The sequence below is a fragment of the Peromyscus eremicus genome, chromosome 10, assembly GCF_949786415.1.
Source record: "Peromyscus eremicus chromosome 10, PerEre_H2_v1, whole genome shotgun sequence".
In the NCBI taxonomy this organism is placed as follows: domain Eukaryota; kingdom Metazoa; phylum Chordata; class Mammalia; order Rodentia; family Cricetidae; genus Peromyscus; species Peromyscus eremicus.
In genome coordinates, this window is record NC_081426.1 from 88,845,340 (window position 1) to 88,864,590 (window position 19,251).

Here is a 19,251-nt window from a genome sequence, read left to right on the forward strand (position 1 = left end):
TTTCCTCCCCTAACTATGACACTTTGTCTTTCCAGTTTCCCCTAATTGGAGCATTTTTCCTCCGCAGGTATGCTATGCACGTGTCCTTGATTACAGAAGAAAATTTATTGAAGCTGCCCAAAGATACAATGAACTCTCTTACAAGACCATAGTCCACGAGAGTGAGAGACTCGAGGCCTTGAAGCACGCCCTGCACTGCACCATCTTGGCATCAGCAGGTACGCGTGCGCTGTGCTCACAGGTTGGTGGTCTGCTCAGTGACTCGGAAGGTATTTGTTGGACTAGTTAGCAAGGGACTCTTCTTCTGGGGTGTCTTTGTACAATTAAGGTGAGTTTAAACATGTAAACAAAAACAGGAACAAAACGATTCATCTTAAAAATTTAAGGTGAATGTAATCAGCCTGTAAACCACGTGTTAGGAATAGTTAAGAGGTAACAGTTTATTTCTAAAATTTCATTGAAGAAAAAATTGGTTGCTGAATTAAATGAGAACTACTGAGGAGAAAGCAGAGATGAAATCTAGAGATTGGGTGAGTAAGATGACCCCTCCAATACAGGGGCTTGCTGCCAAGCCTGGTGACCCATGGTGGAAGGAGAGAACTCATGCCTGAAAGTTATCCTCTGACCTCCACAGGTGTATCATGTCATGCATACAAAATAAAGAAATGTAATACAGTCTTCAAAAAATCTCAGGTGTTCTGCCCTTGAGTTGTTCAACCCTTTGAGCTTCAGTTTTAGACCTAGCATTCATTCTTTTCCTCTGCACATCAACACTTACTAAAGTGTGGCATATAAAGCACACAGCTTTTAAACAGAAAAGACTGTTGTGAAGGAATGTTAGTTCTAAGCTGTGACTTTTCTAACCATTCTCTAATCCTCCAGGAACTCTAATAAGTTGAGAGCTCATGACATACTTAGAACTCTCATTTATTTTCCTCTTCTGTTTTGACACAGGGTCTCTTTATTTAGTCCTGGCTGTCCTGGAGCTCCCTATATAGACCAGGCTGGCCTTGAACTTACAGACAGCCACCTGCTCTGCCTCCAGAGTGCTAGGATAAAGGGTTAAGCCACCACTTACTTTTTCTTTCAACTAAGTATCAGTGATTGTTACATGTTAGTATATAAATTCACTTTGATTTTCTATTGCTTTATTTTATCATCCAGACCTATCCAGTCTGTGGCCTGTAAGCTGTATGCAGCCAAGGATAGCTATGACTGTGATCCAACATGAAATTGTAAACTCACCTAAAGTATGAGGGGTTTTTTTGTTTTTTTGTTTTTGTAACTCAATTGCATGGTTCTCTGGTGTGAACTTTGTAGTTGATAACATCATTTCACAGTGTCAAAAGGTTGGACACACCTGTATGCAGCAGCAATTATGCACAGGGATGAGTTTATGGATAGGTTAAACTTCCAAGTCCAAAGGTACATATTCTTAATCTTTTGATATAAAATGTACATTGTGCTGTGATAATACACTCCAAACAAAGATGTTCATGAGTACCTGATTTTTCACAGGTATTAACAGGTTTTTTTTTGTTGTTGTTGTTGTTTTTTGTTTTTTGTTTTTTTTTTGAGACAGGGTTTCTCTGTGTATCCCTGCCTGTCTTGGAACGTACTTTGTAGACCAGGCAGGCCTCAATCGTCAGTGTCCCACCTGATTAAAGGTGTGCACCACCACACCTGGCTCCTTGCATGTCCATTGACCCTTTTTCTTTCTTTTTGAGTTGTAAAAGCTCTTCACGTATAAAAGAAAATGATAATTTTTTTCCCCAATTTATTGCCTATAATGGACTTTGTGAAACCTTGCCATGCATAAGTTCATTATTATTTGTGTGTGTGTGTATGTACACAGAGAGAGACTGGGAAGGACCCCAGGGCCTCATGCATGCTAAGCACATCACAGGATTTTCTGCAGTTGTTCTGCAGCTGTCAGATGGCTGGGTTAGTAGAGCACAGATGAGTTGTGCTGGGTACTCCTCCAGGCACTATTTCGATGAGCCATTTTAAGTGCATGAAGGAAATCTAGCTTACCAGGTGTATTGCCCAGAATTGAGGCACATTCTAATGACTTTTTAAGGTTATTGTGGGTATACTGTTTTGATACTGTATTTAACATGACAAATGCTGTAGTTTCCTGTACTTTAATTGCTGTGTGGGATCTGAGACACCACCGGTGAGCTTTGGTCTGCCTTGTATGCTCTCTCTTTCTTTCTTCTTCTTTGTTTCCTTTTGTTTTTTTTTTTTTGGAGAAAGCATCTCCCTACTTAGACTAGGCTGACCTTCTGACCTTAGACCTGCTCCTACACTCTGGCTCCTGAGCGTGGAGATTACAGCCATGAGCCTCACCCAGCCTTTTTGTCTCGCACTTTGAAAGCGTCTACCCTGGCAGAATTTTTTACCATCATTTACTAGATTTGGAAAATACTGGCTCCCTGAATTATATAAACTTCCTAATATTGACACGTTTTAGTGGACATTATAAAAATTACATTTGAATATATTATTATTGATTTTATCAGAAAAACTTTCAAGTATAAAAAAAACTATCAAGCTCATAGAAACAAGTATAAGTTTTAAATTGTACTTGAAAACTCTAATTTTCAAATACCACTGCTTGTTTCTATTATTGTTGCAGACAGGTTCACTTTGCTCATTTTGCTTTGATAAGTATTTTGTGGTGCTGGGATTCAACCTAGGGCCTTGCACATAGTGGGCAAGCGCCCTTACTGAGCTGTAAGAGCTCTCCCCTCCCATACCCGGTCCTATATGTTCATTTATAAAAAAAGTACCAGGGCCTAGCAAGATGGTTCCAAAATGCAAGCCTGTGGCCTAAGTTTAGTCCCCACCTAGTGGAGGAGAGAACCAACTCCTGACAGTTATCTTCTGACCTCCACATTTGTGTGCTGTGGCACACTCATGCTCTCACTCAGAATCACACACACACACACACACACACACACACACACACCCCCTGACTAGTCATACCTTGTCCCTCGGTTATCTCAAGGATCTGTGCAGTAAGAGTACTAAGCTTGCAGTGCCTCTCTGGGACAGCTGTTGTACACGCAGAACTGCCTGATGGATATTTCTTCCTATTTTGTCAAACAAGGTAGTAAGACATGTTCTCATTGGGTACAGTGGTGTGATCCCACAGATGGAGACAGAAGGATCACAAATTTGAGGCCAGCCTACATACAAAACTGTCCCAAATAAATTAATAACTAATAAGAGGACATGTGGCAAGATTACAGGCATGTACTACACGCCTCGTTTGTGAAATTCTGGGCTCACACTTGGGTGAGCATGACAGGCAAGCTCTCTACCAACTGAGCTACATCCCCAGGCCTGAGTCTTTCTTAGATATTTGAGATTGTTTTTATTCATTGATGGTGTTATAATTGTTATTTATGCTGACCTTGAATTCACAGAAGTTCTTCTGCCTCCTGAGTTGTTATACTTTTTGATGCTCCACTGTCCCAGTATGACTTAGACATGTTCCTACTAGTCTCTCAATATTTCCCTACATTCTAACATAAAAAATAACCTTACTATACATTAGGAATGTGTTCAGTTCCCAGCACTGGAAAACAAAACAAAAAACATGCTAAAAATCATGCCTTAAGATCTATTTTATAAATATTTTTATTTCTTTTAATGGAATGCTATCTTAGTTAGGATTCCTTTTATTTCCTCTCATTTATTTTATTTAACGTGTATGAGTGTTTTTCTTGCATGTATGCCTATATACCACATGTAAACTTTGTGTGTACAGAGGCCAGAAGAGGGTACCTGAACTCCTGGGACTGGATTTAATAGGCTTTTGTTAGCTGCCATGTAGGTGCTGAGAATGTAACCAGGGTCTTCTGGAAGAGCAGCCGGTGTGCTTAACCCCTGACCCATCTCTCCAGCCCCTTAGTTAGGATTTCTATTGCTGTAATAAAACACCAGGACCAAAAGCAACTTGAGGAGGAAAGGGTTTATTTGCTTATATATCCAGGTCCTATTCCATTGAGAGAAGCCAAGGCAGGAACCTGGAGACCAGGAACTGAAGCAGAGGCCATGGAGGAAGCTGCTTACTGCCTTGTTCCCATTGCTCATTCAGCCTGCTTTCTTATACCATCCAGGAGGACCAGCCCAAGGGAGGGCCCCATCCACAGTGGGCTGGGCCCTCCTACCATCAGTCACTGTCAAGAAAATGTCTCCAGAGGGTTGCCTACAGAACAGTCTAGTGGGGCATTTTCTCAGTTGAGGTTTCTCCTTCCTAAATGACTGTAGCTTGTGTCAAGTTGGTGTAAAGCTAGCCAGGACAAATACCAAGATTTAGACACTGGATGCTAGTAGGTGTCCTTGTGGCTACATTCTTATTCTACAAACCTAGAGTTATATTGTAAAGGGAAGGGGTTATTGACAGTAATATTTCTGTTCACTTGGTACTTTTGTCATCAACTGTATAAAGATCCTTAAATGTAGAAGTTGAAACTGAATATTGTTTCTTAGCAGAGAAGAATTTATTGTTGTTTCTGGGACAAGATCTTAGTGTTCAGCTTGGCTGGCCAGAACTTGCTGCATAGTTCAGACTGGTTCTGGGGTTACAGAAGGGTGTTCCATGCTGGGCGTATATAGTTTTTATGTGACTATTTAGTTATCCTCATTTATTTGTGGTCTTTTGTTGGTGAACATATCTATTCATTAACATTTATTTTTAAGTAACCCAAACTCTCAGTTCTTTTTTAAAAGTCTACAGGACACTATTTTGTCACACAGAATCTCTACATCAGACGGCCTCTCCTTAGGAACACTAGAGGGCAGGGTAGTGCACGCCTGCAATCCCGGCCTCCATCTTCTGGCCGTCCTTGTTCTCCAGCCTCCCGAGTGCTGGGATTGCAGGCGTGCACTACCCTGCCCTCTAGTGTTCCTAAGGAGAGGCAGTCTGATGTAGAGATTCTGTGTCACAAAATAGTGTCCTGTAAACTTTATTTTGGCAGAATTAGTGTCAGCTGTGAGTTCAAGGCTAATGAATTAACAGTATATGTTAAGTAAGATTCTAAACAGAAACATGAAACAAAGTTGCAGATTGATTAAGGTTGACAAAAAATTACCTATGGGCTTAGAAGAACCCAATTCTGTATCTCCCATAGAAGCAGCAGCTGAGCATTAACTAAGTGGTGCAGTGACTTTCCTAGAACATTCTGTATGTTATACTGCATATCTGTAACGGGGATTGTATTTTAGCAGGCAGAAGTGGCGTCGTAGAATGTGATGATTTTGTCATTGAAGAAACAGAATATTTGATAGTCCTGTGTTTCCCCAGGACAGCAACGTTCTCGGATGCTCGCTACTCTTTTTAAGGATGAACGGTGCCAGCAGCTTGCTGCGTATGGGATCCTAGAGAAAATGTACCTAGACAGAATCATCCGAGGGAACCAGCTTCAAGAGTTTGCTGCGATGCTGATGCCTCACCAGAAAGCGACTACAGCCGACGGTAATGGCCGTGTCTTACGTGTGTGCGCGGTGGACACTTAGGTACAGACTAGTAGGAGTACGCTAGATTAGTATTTCAAGTAATGTTTCCTGATTCATACAAGGAGGACTGTTGACGGATGAGGATGTTAAACACAGACATAGGTTTGTGGTATATTCTAAAATAGTCCCTGTTAGAGAGCATTTTGTGAAATAATGCTTTTTCTTTTTTATCTGTTTTTTTTTTTTGTGAAAACTAAAAAATTATAGAGAATACCTATGGCACCTGGATCTTAAAAAGCTTAAGCCACTAGTAAATAACATTAAATAACAGACTGTAATAGAGCATAATTATCCATTCTTGATTAAGAGCAAAATTTAGCTCAGTGGCTTGCCTAAGTTTCGTCAGAGTTCACTAATTAGTATAGAGTTCCTTTGTATTTTCTGCTTAAATGATATGTTTACTTAAATCAGAATGTCTTTGCTAGGAAAATTTTTTTAAAATATTTTCTTCCTAATATTAATTATTTTATGTACCTTTGTCTACAGATGTTTTAAAGTACTTGCTGTAGTGACCATGATACTAAACATATAGATGTAAACATGGAGAAACATGCAAAGAACAGTTTCAACATTCATGTCAGCTAGACCCACTGACTTGGACTCACTGTCACTATACCAAAGAGAAATTAGTTGTGAGGAGTCATTTACACTGGGGCTAGTGGAAAGGTGACATTTTATCCAGTCTTTACTCCTTGGAACTTAGCCAGATGAGTGACCTGTTGTATTTTCTGTATTTGATTTTACTTTAAGAAGCACTCAGGTGTTCCCCCTCATTCTACTTAAAGACATTTCTTTTAATGACTTTTTTAAGGTTTCTTTTTTGTTGTTGTTATTTATGTGTATATGTGTGTGTCAGTATGAGTATATGCCTGGTATGTGGAGATGTCCGGGAAGGCCAGAAAATAATGTTGGATCAGCTAGTGTTAGAAACCATTGTAATCCACCCAGTGTGGTTGTGGGGCAACTCAAACTCAGGTCCTTAACATACTGAGTTGTATGTCTCACCCCAAGATTTTCTTTTTCACGCTATTTTCTCTATGTGGAATCTCAGAAAAATTCTTTTATGGTTGTAGGATTATTTCTGGTACTTCTAAGCAATTAGCTTTTATCTTAGTCAAACACATTGTGAATTAATAAATTAATTCTCGTATTTTGCTTTGCTTCTAGAAATATTAAAATTAAATTTGTAGCCCAACTATGAGTAATATGTATGTGCTTTAATTGAAGTTATTCCTCATGTTTTGATTGGTTTTTTTACCTTTTGAATTTTTAACCCTCTGTATATTCTAAACAGCCATGGTTTCTTTCAAAAAAATGCCTGATATATAAATTAATTAAAAGCTAGATAGAAAGTTTCCAGAATTAACATAGTTGATCTTTGGATTTGAATTTGAGCTTTCTTGTCATAAAAGGTAAGTGGAAAAATATTGTCTTAGGGTTTCTGTTGCTGTGAAGAGACACCATGACCATGATAACTCTTTTAAAGGAAAACATTTAATTGGGGCTTGCTTACAGTTCAGAGGTTCAGTCCATTATCATCATGGTGGGAAACATGGCAGTGTGCAGGCAGACATGGTATTGGAGAAGGAGCTGAGAGTTCTACATCTTGATCCACAGGCAGCAGAAGGAGACTATCACACTGGGCATGACTTGAGCACATAAGAGACCACAAAAGCCCACTCCTACAGTGGCACACTTCCTCCAACAAGGCCACACCTCCTAATAGTACCACTCCCTATGGGCCAAGCATTCATACACATGAGTCTATGGAAGCCATTCCTATTCAAACCCCCACGGTATACTCAAATATCCCTGAAGAGCAGTGACTCTTGGGTCTGTGCAGGAGACAACATGCTTGTCTGTGGCTTTCTATTTGAGCCATCCCTTTAACTACCTTTCATGAACATTTCTGTTTATTCTCTCTCTCTCTAGAGTCATGTAGCATTACTACCAATATATTTTTGCCCTATAGATTTGTCTGTTCTGGACATTTCATATTAATGGAATCATAATAATATTATTATGGCCTTTCATAATTGGCTTTCTCATTTAGTGTAATGACTCATCCATGTTATTAGTATTTCGATCCTTTTTATTGCCAGATAATATTCTATTATGTGGATGTGCCATTTTACTTATTTGTGGGCTGATGGACAAGAAAATTGTTTCCACTTTGGGGCTATTGTGTACAAGGCTTTTGTTTTTTGTTTTTTGTTTAGTTGGTTTGTTTGTTTTGTGAGTGTGTGTGTGTGTGAGTGTGTGTGTGTGTGTGTGTACACGTACAGGTACAGTCTTCTCTTTTTTCCACTGTCTGTCCCTCCTTCCCTTTCTTTGGGCTTGGGGTTGATTTCGTGGCCTTCAGTGGCAAACATTTTACTACTGTACCAGTCTACATCCCCAGCCTTGGTGTGATCATTTTTCGTCTTTTTGTCTTTCTTCCTTTCCTCCTTTCTTTATTGTGACAGGGATGGTGGGCAATTGTAAGAAAGGGTTTTGTAGACTACTTCCCTGGAGGTCTCTGAATATCCCTGCTGTAGCTCCTGATCTGTAGTAAACGCTCAACAAAGACACAAAAGCTGAGTGAGCCAGGGAGGCAGGCAGGGCTGAGGCCAGGGCTTCACAAGGCACTAGTGAACCCTAACTTAAAGTGAGGTTCTCTTCCTGAGCTCTGGGTAAAAGTAGCTGATCCTGCCCCTGGGACATGTCTCACATTTGACTCACAGTAAGGTGTTTATGGGTGACCAAAAGAATGCGATGGGGGGCTGGGAAGATGCCTCAGCAGTTAGGAGTGTGCACTGTCCTTCCCAAGGACCTGTGGTAGTTCCCAACACCCACATCTCACATTGCCTGTAATTCAGCCACAGAGATTATGATGCCCCTGAATACACATAATTAAAGATAAGAATAAACCTTAAAAAATTAGGATGAGGGATTTTATGAGGCTCCCAGAGCACATTGCATGATTGTTATACTGCTGTTTGCTAATAAAAGTATGTGCTTGAAGCAGAAAAAGATAAGGTAATAGATTTGTCAGCTAGAAGCAAAGCCCCAGTGCAAAGGGCTAAATCCATCCTTGGTAGTTACTAATTACTCACTGTATTACTTTCCTCAACATAATACCTGACCAAAGCAGCTGAAGACAGGAAGGAGAATACAGACCACCATAGTGTGCAAGGCATGATGGCAGGCGTGGGAGATGGCTGGTCACCTAGTGTCGACAGTAAGGATGCTCGCTCTGCTGGCTTTCTGCTTTTCATTCAGTCCAGGCCCCAGCCCAGGGAATGGTATGCCCACTTTCAGGGCGGTCCTTCGCTCAGTGAAACCTATCTGGAAGCACCCTCACAGACATGCCCAGAGACGGGTTTCCATGTGTGATTGGCTGTTGAAGATTAGCTGTCACACTGCTTTTCTAAAGACTGTATTTTATTTAATTGTATACAAACTAAAATGGTAAATGTACCCTGGCATATTGGTGCATGCCTTTAATCTTAGCACACGGGAGGCAGAGGCAGGCAGATCTCTGAGTTTGAAACTATCCTGGTCTATAGAGTGAGTTTCAGGATAGCCAGGGCTACACAGAGAAACCCTGTCAGGGAAAACCATAATAATAATAATAATAATAATAATAATAATAATAATTATTATTATTATTATTATATCAAATGCAAGATTTAGTAATGTCTTGATCAGAGAAGTAACACTGACTTTAATGATTTATTACATGCCTAGAAATTAAAAAAAAATAAAGGTATATCTTTTTAAAGCATAAAATAGTTTCAAACATTTAATGAGTTTATTTATGTTTATTTAAGGTTCCAGCATCTTGGACAGAGCTGTTATTGAGCATAATTTGTTGTCAGCAAGCAAATTGTATAACAATATCACCTTTGAAGAACTTGGAGCGCTTTTAGAGATCCCTGCAGCTAAGGTATTTTATTAATTCGATACTTTATAACAGGGAATTGAAACCCAAAACTATTGAAGTAATGGAAAAAATGCATAATTGATAATGTTCGCCAGCACAACAAAAGCTGCGTGTTTAAAGCCCTGGGTAAGTAGAAGAGACTGTTTAAATGGTGAAGTACTGTTGTCATGAACTTAGTGGTTTTAGCTCTCAGACTGTTTCATGACAGTTCCTTAGAATGGACATCTTAGAGAAGTCCCAAGTTACACTCTGTCCATAAGGACATCTTTCTGAAGTGTGAGATGGAGATGGTGCGTCCTTGTTTCTCTGCCCTGGATTGACTCTGACCCCAAGATGTGCTATTGTGATTTCTGCATTTGGCTTAATTTAAGGGGTTGACTGACTTACTAGGGAATCTTATTTCATTTTTTGGATTTGGTTGGTCATACACAAATCCCTACACAGTGCCAAATGTATTTATAGTGTTATTGTGTATGAAACATCATCTTAATTTCAAATAATACTGAGAGTAAAGTCATGCAGTTTATATAATTGTGAAGTTTTAATTTAGGATTTTCTTTTTTTTTGAGACAGGATCTCATGCAGCCTAGACTGGTCTCAAACTCAGTAAGAGACTGAAGCCAAGGATGACCTTAAACTCTGGATCCTCCTGCCTCTACCTCCCAATTACTGAGATTACAGGTGTGTGTATACCAGGCTTAATTCAGGATTTTCTGACAATTCTTTGCATGTACACGTTTGGTAAAGAAAGTGGATTGATTTGGGAACTGAGACTACAGTTGCCATTTAAAAGATGTTTTCTTAGCCAAGAATGGTAGCTCACACCTATAATCTCAGCACTTTAGAGACTGAGGTAGGAAGATGGCTACAGAGTAAGACAAAGAAGCTCTCTTCTCAGGGTTGATGGATGGTTCTTGTGGAGACTAGGGGAAGTGAATATATTGTTAGTAATAGATTATAATCAGTCAGTAGGATGATGTAGTATTGATTGTGAGGATGTCTGTAAAATATGAGCAAGTCAGGGGCCGGAGAGATGGCTCATCAGTTAAGAGCACTGGCTTTTCTTGCAGAGGACCTGGATTTGATTCCCAGGACCCATACAGTGGTTCACAAGCATCTGTGACTCCAGTTCCAGGGAATCCTATGCCCTCTCCTGGCCTCTTGCAGCAGGCATGCATGCGGAGCACAGACATTCATGCAAGCAAAACATCCGTACACATTTCAAAACCAAACAAAACAAAATGACCAGTCACAATCTAATCTGCTCATGTGTACTAAACATTAACTGTGGCAATAGGAGCTGGCTTTAGAGCATTTTGCTTTTGCCTCTCTATCTTTTAGAATCCTCTTCATTTCCTTTGTGAATATGAACGTCTGTATCTTTGTTTGGTTCTTGGTCTTTTTAAACAATAGCTGAATATGGGACATCTTATGATCGAAGGACTCAGGAGGAGGAGACAGGAAGGTAGTAAGCTTGTCTTGGCTACATAGACCAAACACCAAAGTGTTTTGTAATGAATACACAGAAATTGATATAAGAAAAACAAGTTTTTCTGTTCCCCCCAGAACTATTTATTTATTTATTTTAGGATGTTTAATTATTTTATCTTATGTGTATGGATTTTTTAAGATTTATTTTTATTTATATGTATGCTCTGCTTATGTTTGTGTATACTCATGAAAGCCAGAAGAGGACTTCAGATATACTGGAGTTACAATTAGTCAGTTGTGAGCCACTGATGTGGATGCTGGGAACTGAACTCAGACCCTCTCTACCATTGACCATCTCTCAAGCCCCATGTGTATGGGTGTTTTACCTGTGTGTGTGTGTCTCTGCACCACATGTATGCTGTTGCTTGTAGAAGTCAGAAGAGGTTGTTGGACCCCCTGGGACTTACGGACTGTTGTGAACTGCCATGTGGGAATCACACCCCCGTGCTCTGGAAGAGCAGCCAGAGCGCTCAGCCACTGAGCTCATTTGTGTAGTGCTTTGAAGGCAGCACTGGGCAAAGGCAGTAGCAGAACTGTGTACCTGCAGTTTAAACATTTTTTTTTTTTTTATCTTTTTAAGATTTGGATCTCAGTGAAATTTTGAGGCTGGTTTTGCAGTTATGTTGGTAGAGTGTCTGCTTAGCATACACAAGGCTCTGGAGTCAGTCTTACCTGCAAAAATTAGACTGATGGTACACTCTTTGTAATGCTAGCACTTGAGTAGTGGAGGCAGGAGGATTAGACGTTTAAGTTCATCCTCAGCTACATAGCAACTTGAGGCCAGCCTGGGATTTATGAGACTCCTCATCAAAAAAAAAAAAAAAAAAAAAAAAAAAGAAAAAGAAAAAAGAAAAGAAAATTTGATATTTTGATTTTAAGTAGAGGAGAAAGTTGATATAAATGGCTAGAATTGTCCGGCAGTGGTGGCGCATGCCTTTAATCCCAGCACTTGGGAGGCAGAAGCAGGAGGATCTTTGTGAGTTCGAGGCCAGCCTGGTCTACAGAGCGAGATCCAGGAAAGGTGCAAAGCTACACAGAGAAACCCTGTCTTGAAAAAAAAAAAAAATGGCTAGAATCTTGCCCAGCAAAAGTATGGCATGTCTATATTCTCCACACTTGAGAGGCTGACACCAGAGGATCATGAGTTCTAGGTCAGCCAGGCTCTATAGTGAGACCTTGTTTCCAAAACAGACAGATAACTCCTAACACAGTGAAATAGGTCCCATTTAACTTAAGCATTGGGGTAAGAAACTAGAAATACAAGACATGTTGCCCTGCAAATAACAGGCAAGCACACAGTGACAGGGAGGTAAGCCAGAGGCTTTTACTTGAGTATATGTGAATGGTTGTTCTATGTGATATCTCAGTTTCTGAGAGGTTGTTCTGTTTCTGTTTTTAATAGGCAGAAAAGATAGCATCTCAAATGATAACAGAAGGACGTATGAATGGATTTATTGACCAGATTGATGGAATAGTTCATTTTGAAAGTAAGATGTTTTGTGCATTCTCATTACAGTGAAATGGCAATGAGCTGTTTGTGATTCAAATATGTTGAATTGTTTTTGACCCAGAAACCTATTACTCAATGAGCTTATTCCAAAAGAAATAATTTTAAATAATTTTAAAGGTTATATTTATGAATATATTTATCTCGACATTTCTAAGCCAAGAAAAATTTAACTGAGATTGTATCAGTTTGCACATTTAGTCACCCAACCTTTGTTGAACTCAAACCATGTGTGAGGCACATGGCATGACAACTGCCTTTCCTCCTCAAGCTCAGTGAGCTAATGTAGGTAGGCAGGGAAGTGGACCCTTGACTTCCAGCTCTTAGTCCCACTTTACATCTGGGGCCGGGACATTGTTCACTTGTGAGGTTTTCCTTTGAGAGACCTTTCTCAGCACAGATGGATGTGGTCGGCTGTGGGCACTGGTAGTGCACTTCTGTCACTCTGTTTTCTGTACAACTCCTCCTTGACCCAGGAGGGCCACTGGTGTGCTGACCTCTACTTCTTTTTTTTTTCCCTTCAAGACAGGGTTTCTCTGTGTAGCTTTGGTGCCTGTCCTGGATCTCGCTCTGTAGACCAGGCTGGCCTTGAACTCACAGAGATCTGCCTGGCTCTGCCTCCCAAGTGCTGGGATTAAAGGCGTGCGCCACCACTGCCCAACCCTCTACTTCTTTCTAGTGTTGCTTGTAGCTAGAAGGTTTCCTGTGTCCTGCCCAGTCCCATAGCCGCTCGGTTCCAAGTAAACACACAGAGGCTTATATTAATTACAAACTGTATGGCCTATGGCTCAGGCTCATTATTAACTAGACTTTATAACTTAATTCAACCCATTTCTATTAATCTATGTTTTGTCACGTGGCTTCATGGCATTACCTGTTCTCTCACATCTTGCTTCTCCTGGCGGTGGCTCTCAGCGTCTGCCTGACTCCACCCTCTTCCTCTCCGTCTCCAGTTGGAATGTACCGCCTAACCTTTTTCTGCCTCACCATTGGCCAAACAGCTTTATTATCAACCAGTGAGAGCAACACATACTCAGTGTACAGAAAGTCACCCCACAACAAGTGCTGGCCTTTCTGCCTTCTCTTTCTGATTAGGTTGGATCCTGTGATCCCCTTGTTCAGTTCTGTTTTCACTGGTTCCCTAGGACATTTAACCTGCCTATTGACCTTTTTTTTTATAATATAATTACAACAGTCCCCCTTCCCTTTCCTCCCCCCACATCCTTTCATATACCCTCCTTGTTCTTTCAAGTTCATGTCTTCTTTTTTTCATTAATTGCTGTGATTTTTGTATATGGAAATGCAGATACATATATAATTTTAAATATAATCTGCTCGGTCCGATAATGTACTTGTATACATGTTTGTTTGGGGCTGACCTTTCGGCATTGGATAACCAATTGGTGTGCTCTTCCCTGCGAACACTGGTTCTCCAGCTCTCGGCATTCCTGGGACACCAGTAGAACTTAGGGACCTTTTATTCCAGCTGTCCAGGGAAACCTTCCTTATCCTTCATGTTTTCAGTTAGTGTCGCTGGTGGAGAGGCAGGAACCAGACCGATACCACTGTACACTGAAGAAGGGTTTAGCCCCACCCACCCTTCACCTGTCCCTAGGGCCGCTTCTCTAACCCTCCTCTTCACACACTCACCAAAAAGAACTGCTTTAGAAGACTGGAATTAACACTTGGTTTGTTTTCAGCTTTTTACATTTCTGCTGACTCCTTTCCATTGTATTTAAATACACAGGGGCCTCCCACGTAGGCAAAGGTCCTTTTCTTCTGAAGTAGAGTCTGCAACCCTGTAGCCCACACTGACCTAAACTCACTGTGTAGCCCATGCTGGCCTCGGACTTGTGGAGCTCCTCCTATCTCAGCTTCCTTTGTGGATCACGACCCCTTTGAGCACAGCAGCACAACCACTGTGCCCTGACACTCTTCCCTGTGTGTCCAGCTTCCTTTGCAGTCATCTCTGTGGAGTCTGCTGATGCCTTTAGATTTAACATCAGGGACTTGTGGCTTAATCCCAGGCCTTTTCCTGCTTTCAGCACTGGGTCTCTGTGGGTGATCCCTTCCCTTTGGTTCTGTCAGCTTATCTGTGTGGGAATGGCTGGATTTAACATGGACCAGTTTCTCCCCATTCTCAACCCCATGGCTCTAGTTCACTTTTAAGGTGTCTGTACCAGATTGCCTAACAGGCATTTAGGATGAACACATGTCCACTATAGCTAGCCATCAAAAGCTGCATGTTCACTTTTTCTTCAATTTCTTATTTGTAACTCTCTCACCTTCCCTACCTATAATTATAGCTCCTAGTACGGTCAGGAGTCCATTGGGTATGGTGGTGCACGCCTTTAATCCTAGCACTTGGAAGGCAAAGGCAGGCGGATCTCTGTGAGTTCAAGGCCAACCAGGTCTACAAAATGAGTTCCCGGATAGCCAAGGCTGTACAGAGAAACCCTGTCTCAAAAAAAACATTTAAAAAAAGTTAAATGTAATTATTGTTATTAGTGTGTGTGTGTGTGTGTGTGTGTGTGTGTGTGTGTGTGCGCCTTAGAACGTGTGAAGGTTAGAGGACAATTTTCGGTGGTGAGTTCTCTCTGTCCACTGTGAGTCCTAGGGACTGAATTCAAGTCGTGCTCACCTGAAAGTGCTTTTACCCTCTGAATACAAATAGTTTTGTATTCTCTATTTAGCTTACCTGAACACTGCTGTCCTAGCCTCTGGATTTTTTTCTCTTGTCTACAATTCCTTTCCAGTCTAGTTTTTCCAGTGTAGCCAGAGTGATTGTGGTGTTTAAAAAAAAAATGAAAACGTAAAGGGAGGGGCAGAAAGTGATGTAGCTCTATTTCAGTTAAAAACAAACTAAAGCAGGAAAATAAAAAGAAAATTAAATTGGAAAGATAGCTCAGCAGTTAAGAGCACTTGCTATTTTTGCAGCAGACCCAGGTTCAGTTCCCAGCACCCACAAGGTGGCTCAGAACCATCTGTAACTCCAGTTCCTGGTTACCCCCTCTTATGGCCTCTGTAGGCACCAGGCATGGACGTGGTACACATACATACATAGAGGATAAATATTCACACACATAAAATAAAATGAGTCTTCTTTTGCAATAAAGAAAACAAAGACACCAAGTGTGGTGATGGAAGCATGCAGTCTTATCAAGAGGATCTTGAGCTTGTGGCCAACCTGGTCTACATCACGTGGCCTGTCTAAAAGCCCCCACATCCCCACCAGGTCCTTTGTAGCTCTCTTTTGTCAGTCCATGCAGATCTTCTTTAGTTTTTCCAGCATTGCGGTTCCCATTCCCATCATGTAGTGCAAAATATCCACCCTCAGAAAAGAAAAAAGAAAAAGAAAAAAAGCCGGGTGGTGGTGGCGCACGCCATTAATCCCCGCACTCTGGAGGCAGAAGCAGGTGGATCTCTGTGAGTTTGAGGCCAGCCTGGTCTACAGATCGAGTTTCAGGACAGCCAGGGCTGTTACACAGAGTAAACTCTGTCTCAAAAAACCAAAAACAAAACAAAAACCAACCACCCTGTCTAGCTGCCGTCTTTGTCTCAGGTCTCCGTTTGCATCAGCAGTCTTCATGGGTGATCGTCCTATCCCTGCACACTAGGTGTAACTTTAAATCATGTGCTCCTATGTCACCCCGAATTTCTCCTAGAATAATCTTATTTTTAACTGTGGGGCTAACATGTGCATCTGCTCACAAACCATGCTCCCTGTTTAGGCATTAATTCTGTCTTATTTTCCGTGGTGTACCCAAACAGTCAGTGTCCTGCTTCTTGGGAATAAGGGATGAGCAGAACATGTAATGAGTAATAGGACAAAGGTGTCACCAAGAGAAAAGAGGATTCACATCTGTTTATATTGGGTTAGAACCAGGGAGATGGCTCAGTAGGTGAGTGCTTACATGCAGGCACGAGGACCTGTGTTTAACCCCAGCACCCATAAAAAAAGAAGCATGGCAGCCATGCGCCTGTAATCCAGTGCTGGCAGGGCGGTAGTTAGCCATAGACAGTCTAGCTACATCAGCTCCTGTCTCCAGAAGGTGGAGAGGCTAGTGAGATTGGTGGTGGGTAAGGAACTTGCTGTGCAAGCCTGGAGACTCGTTCATTCCTGGACCTGCACACAGCTGGAAGGAGAGAAAACGCCACAGAGCTGCCCTGCCTCATTCATCATACACTTGTGTGTGCATGCCCTCACCCCCACACACACACACACATTCACACATACATTTACTTAAATTGAGCAAAAGAATCTCTCTCTCTTTTAGGATTTATTTTTATGTGAATGGGTGTTTTGCCTACATGCATGTCTGTGTACCCTGAGTGCCTGGTGGAGGCCAGAAGACGGCAGCCCTTGGATCCAGAATTTCAGACAGTAGTGAGCTGCCATGTGGGTTCTAGGATTCAAACCCAGGCCCTCTGGAAGAGCAGCTAATGCTCTTAACCACTGAGCCATCTCAGTAGCCACAAATAAATTTTAAAAACTGAACAAATAAGGTGGAGAGCATAGAAGACATCCTCCACTCATACCCCTGTGTGTATACTCCCACATATGAACATAAATGTGAACATGTCCACATTCATGCATTCATGCATCACACTCACAAACAAAAGTCTAGATAAAGCTAATAAAATTCGGAATTTTTTAGTTGTTCAGATGAAAACTGATAAACATATTCAGAACAGGCTAAACAGAGCGACAAGGGGAAGCCCATAGTCTGCATTCCCACCACACCCCTCTGGGCCTGAGGTAACTGAGCACCTCTGCCAGCCGCATGGTCTGTAGATGTTAGTGCAGATTTGTAGGGAAGAAAGGTTTTTAAAGGTAGGAGTGAATTGCCTTTTCATTCACTGTACTGTGGACACCTTCAAATCAGGAAGCAGCAATCTGATTTGTTTACAGCTGAATAAACACATGGAGTTCACTGTTCACCACTGCTGTATATGAGTGTACATATCTATATAGTATCATGCTTGTTTCTGTAGAGCAGTCTTGAAAGTAGCATGTTTGCACTGGAGGGTGTGTGTGTGTGTGTGTGTGTGTGTGTGTGTGTGTGTGTGTGTGTGTGATTGATCGATTGAGTGATTGATTTTAAAGTTTTTCTGTTTTCCTAAGAGGTGGCCCTTGAGGATTTCAATGAAGTTAGAGAATAGATCTTTTTTTTTTTTCAAGGCAGGGTTTCTCTCTGTAGCCCTGGCTGTCCTGGAACTCATTCTGTAGACTAGGCTGGACTCGAACTCAAAGATCTGCCTGCCTTGGCCTCCTGAGTGCTGGGATTAAAGTGTGTGCCACTATACCCAGCTTAATTAATTAATAATAATAATAATAATAATAATAATAATAATAATAATTGTCTCTCTATGTAGCTGTCCTAGAACTTACTATGTAGATCATGCTGGCCTTAAACTTAAAGGGATCCACCTGGCTCATACCGCCGCCTTTTTAAAATTATTTTTATGTATGTGGGTCTTTAACCTGCATGCATATATGTAAGAAAAGGTGCTGGATCCCCTAGAACTGGAGTTACAGATAGTTGTGAAACAACATGTGAGTGCTGAAAATTGAACCCTCCCGGGTCTCTGCAAGAGCAGCCGAACCATCGGCTGAGCCATCTCCCCAGCCCCCAGTCTGTGTTCTTTTAAAATGTTATTTTAAATGAGACTTCTTCCAAGTTTTTCATTTCTGACAATTGCTCATTTAAAAAAAAGTTGTAGATTCAAGATACTGTTTTGAGTAGATTTTACTTTTATGTTCTTTTTCTGCTGTGTTTTTAGGTGAGGTAGGCACATTCTTGTATGTAAGTCCAGTGTTTCCCAGTAGATGGCAGTGTCACCCCCTGTAAACACTGGTGAGGAACCAGCCCTCCCGCAGTGCTGCTTTGAGGCTCTTCTGTGGCTGTCTTTGTCTTGATAGGTGTGTTCAGTAGTGGGTTTTGTTTTCAAGGGCATTGATAATAACATGTATTTGTTTTTAATTATGTTTTATATTTGTTGTTAGTGATTTGAGTTTTGTTGTGTTTTTGTTTGGTTTGGTTTTGGAGACAGTGTCTCTTTGTAGACTAGGCTAGCTAAAAACTCGCAGAGATCCATCATGCCTAGTTCTGCCTTCTGAGTGCCGCCATGCTCCACCTGATTGGAGTTCTTAACTGCTGCTTAATTAATATTTTCAGCCAAAATTTCCAGAATAAACTTTTTTTTTTTAATTAGCACTGTTGTAATTTATCTTGGATTTGTAAGTAATTTTTATTTTTATTTTTTTCCATATTTATTCTATCTTTAGCACGAGAAGCCCTGCCAACATGGGACAAGCAGATCCAATCACTTTGTTTTCAAGTAAACAACCTTCTAGAGAAGATTAGTCAGACAGCCCCAGAGTGGACGGCACAGGCCATGGAGGCCCAGATGGCCCAGTGAGCCCTTGCCGAGCGGGCTCTGTGCACGCTGCAGCATTGCCACTTTGTGCGGGTTGACTTCACTGCCCTCCAAAGCATTTGCATCATGACCTTCTACATTTCAGCCCTTTATGCCGGATCCTTTAAAGAAGATGCTAGAGAGGAAGCTGAGCATTTAAACATAGCGGTTCCCACGTATTTGGGGTCTATGTGTTAACCCAGCTCAGATATTTTGAAAACTTGTTCTTTAAGCAGAAGTGAAAGCTCTGTGAAGAGACCTGGGATTTGTGAGAACTTTGTAGTCATGTAACCTCAGTGCTTTGTGCCTCTCCAAACGTGGTTACTCTAATAAATGGAGCAATGACCCAAAGAAAGGGAGTGCTGATTTTGAATGAGTGGAA

At 41.2% G+C, this 19,251-nt stretch overlaps 1 protein-coding gene across 5 annotated transcripts in view; it reads left to right on the plus strand.

Moving 5' to 3' along the window:
* The window catches only part of Cops4 (COP9 signalosome subunit 4), a 45,178-nt gene extending 25,936 nt beyond the window's left edge, over positions 1–19,242 (plus strand). Inside the window, exons 6-11 of one of the 5 annotated variants that reach the window (XM_059274799.1) lie at positions 68–218; positions 5,315–5,485; positions 8,657–8,746; positions 9,339–9,454; positions 12,345–12,429; positions 18,739–19,242. In XM_059274799.1, the coding sequence (XP_059130782.1) occupies positions 68–218; positions 5,315–5,485; positions 8,657–8,746; positions 9,339–9,454; positions 12,345–12,429; positions 18,739–18,872 (747 nt within the window). In that variant the 3' untranslated portion in view covers positions 18,873–19,242. The remainder of the gene's footprint in view (positions 1–67; positions 219–5,314; positions 5,486–8,656; positions 8,747–9,338; positions 9,455–12,344; positions 12,430–18,738) is intronic. The other 4 variants (XM_059274800.1, XM_059274802.1, XM_059274801.1 and 1 more) reach the window with 4 other exon arrangements.
* The last annotated feature ends 9 nt before the right edge of the window (positions 19,243–19,251 follow it).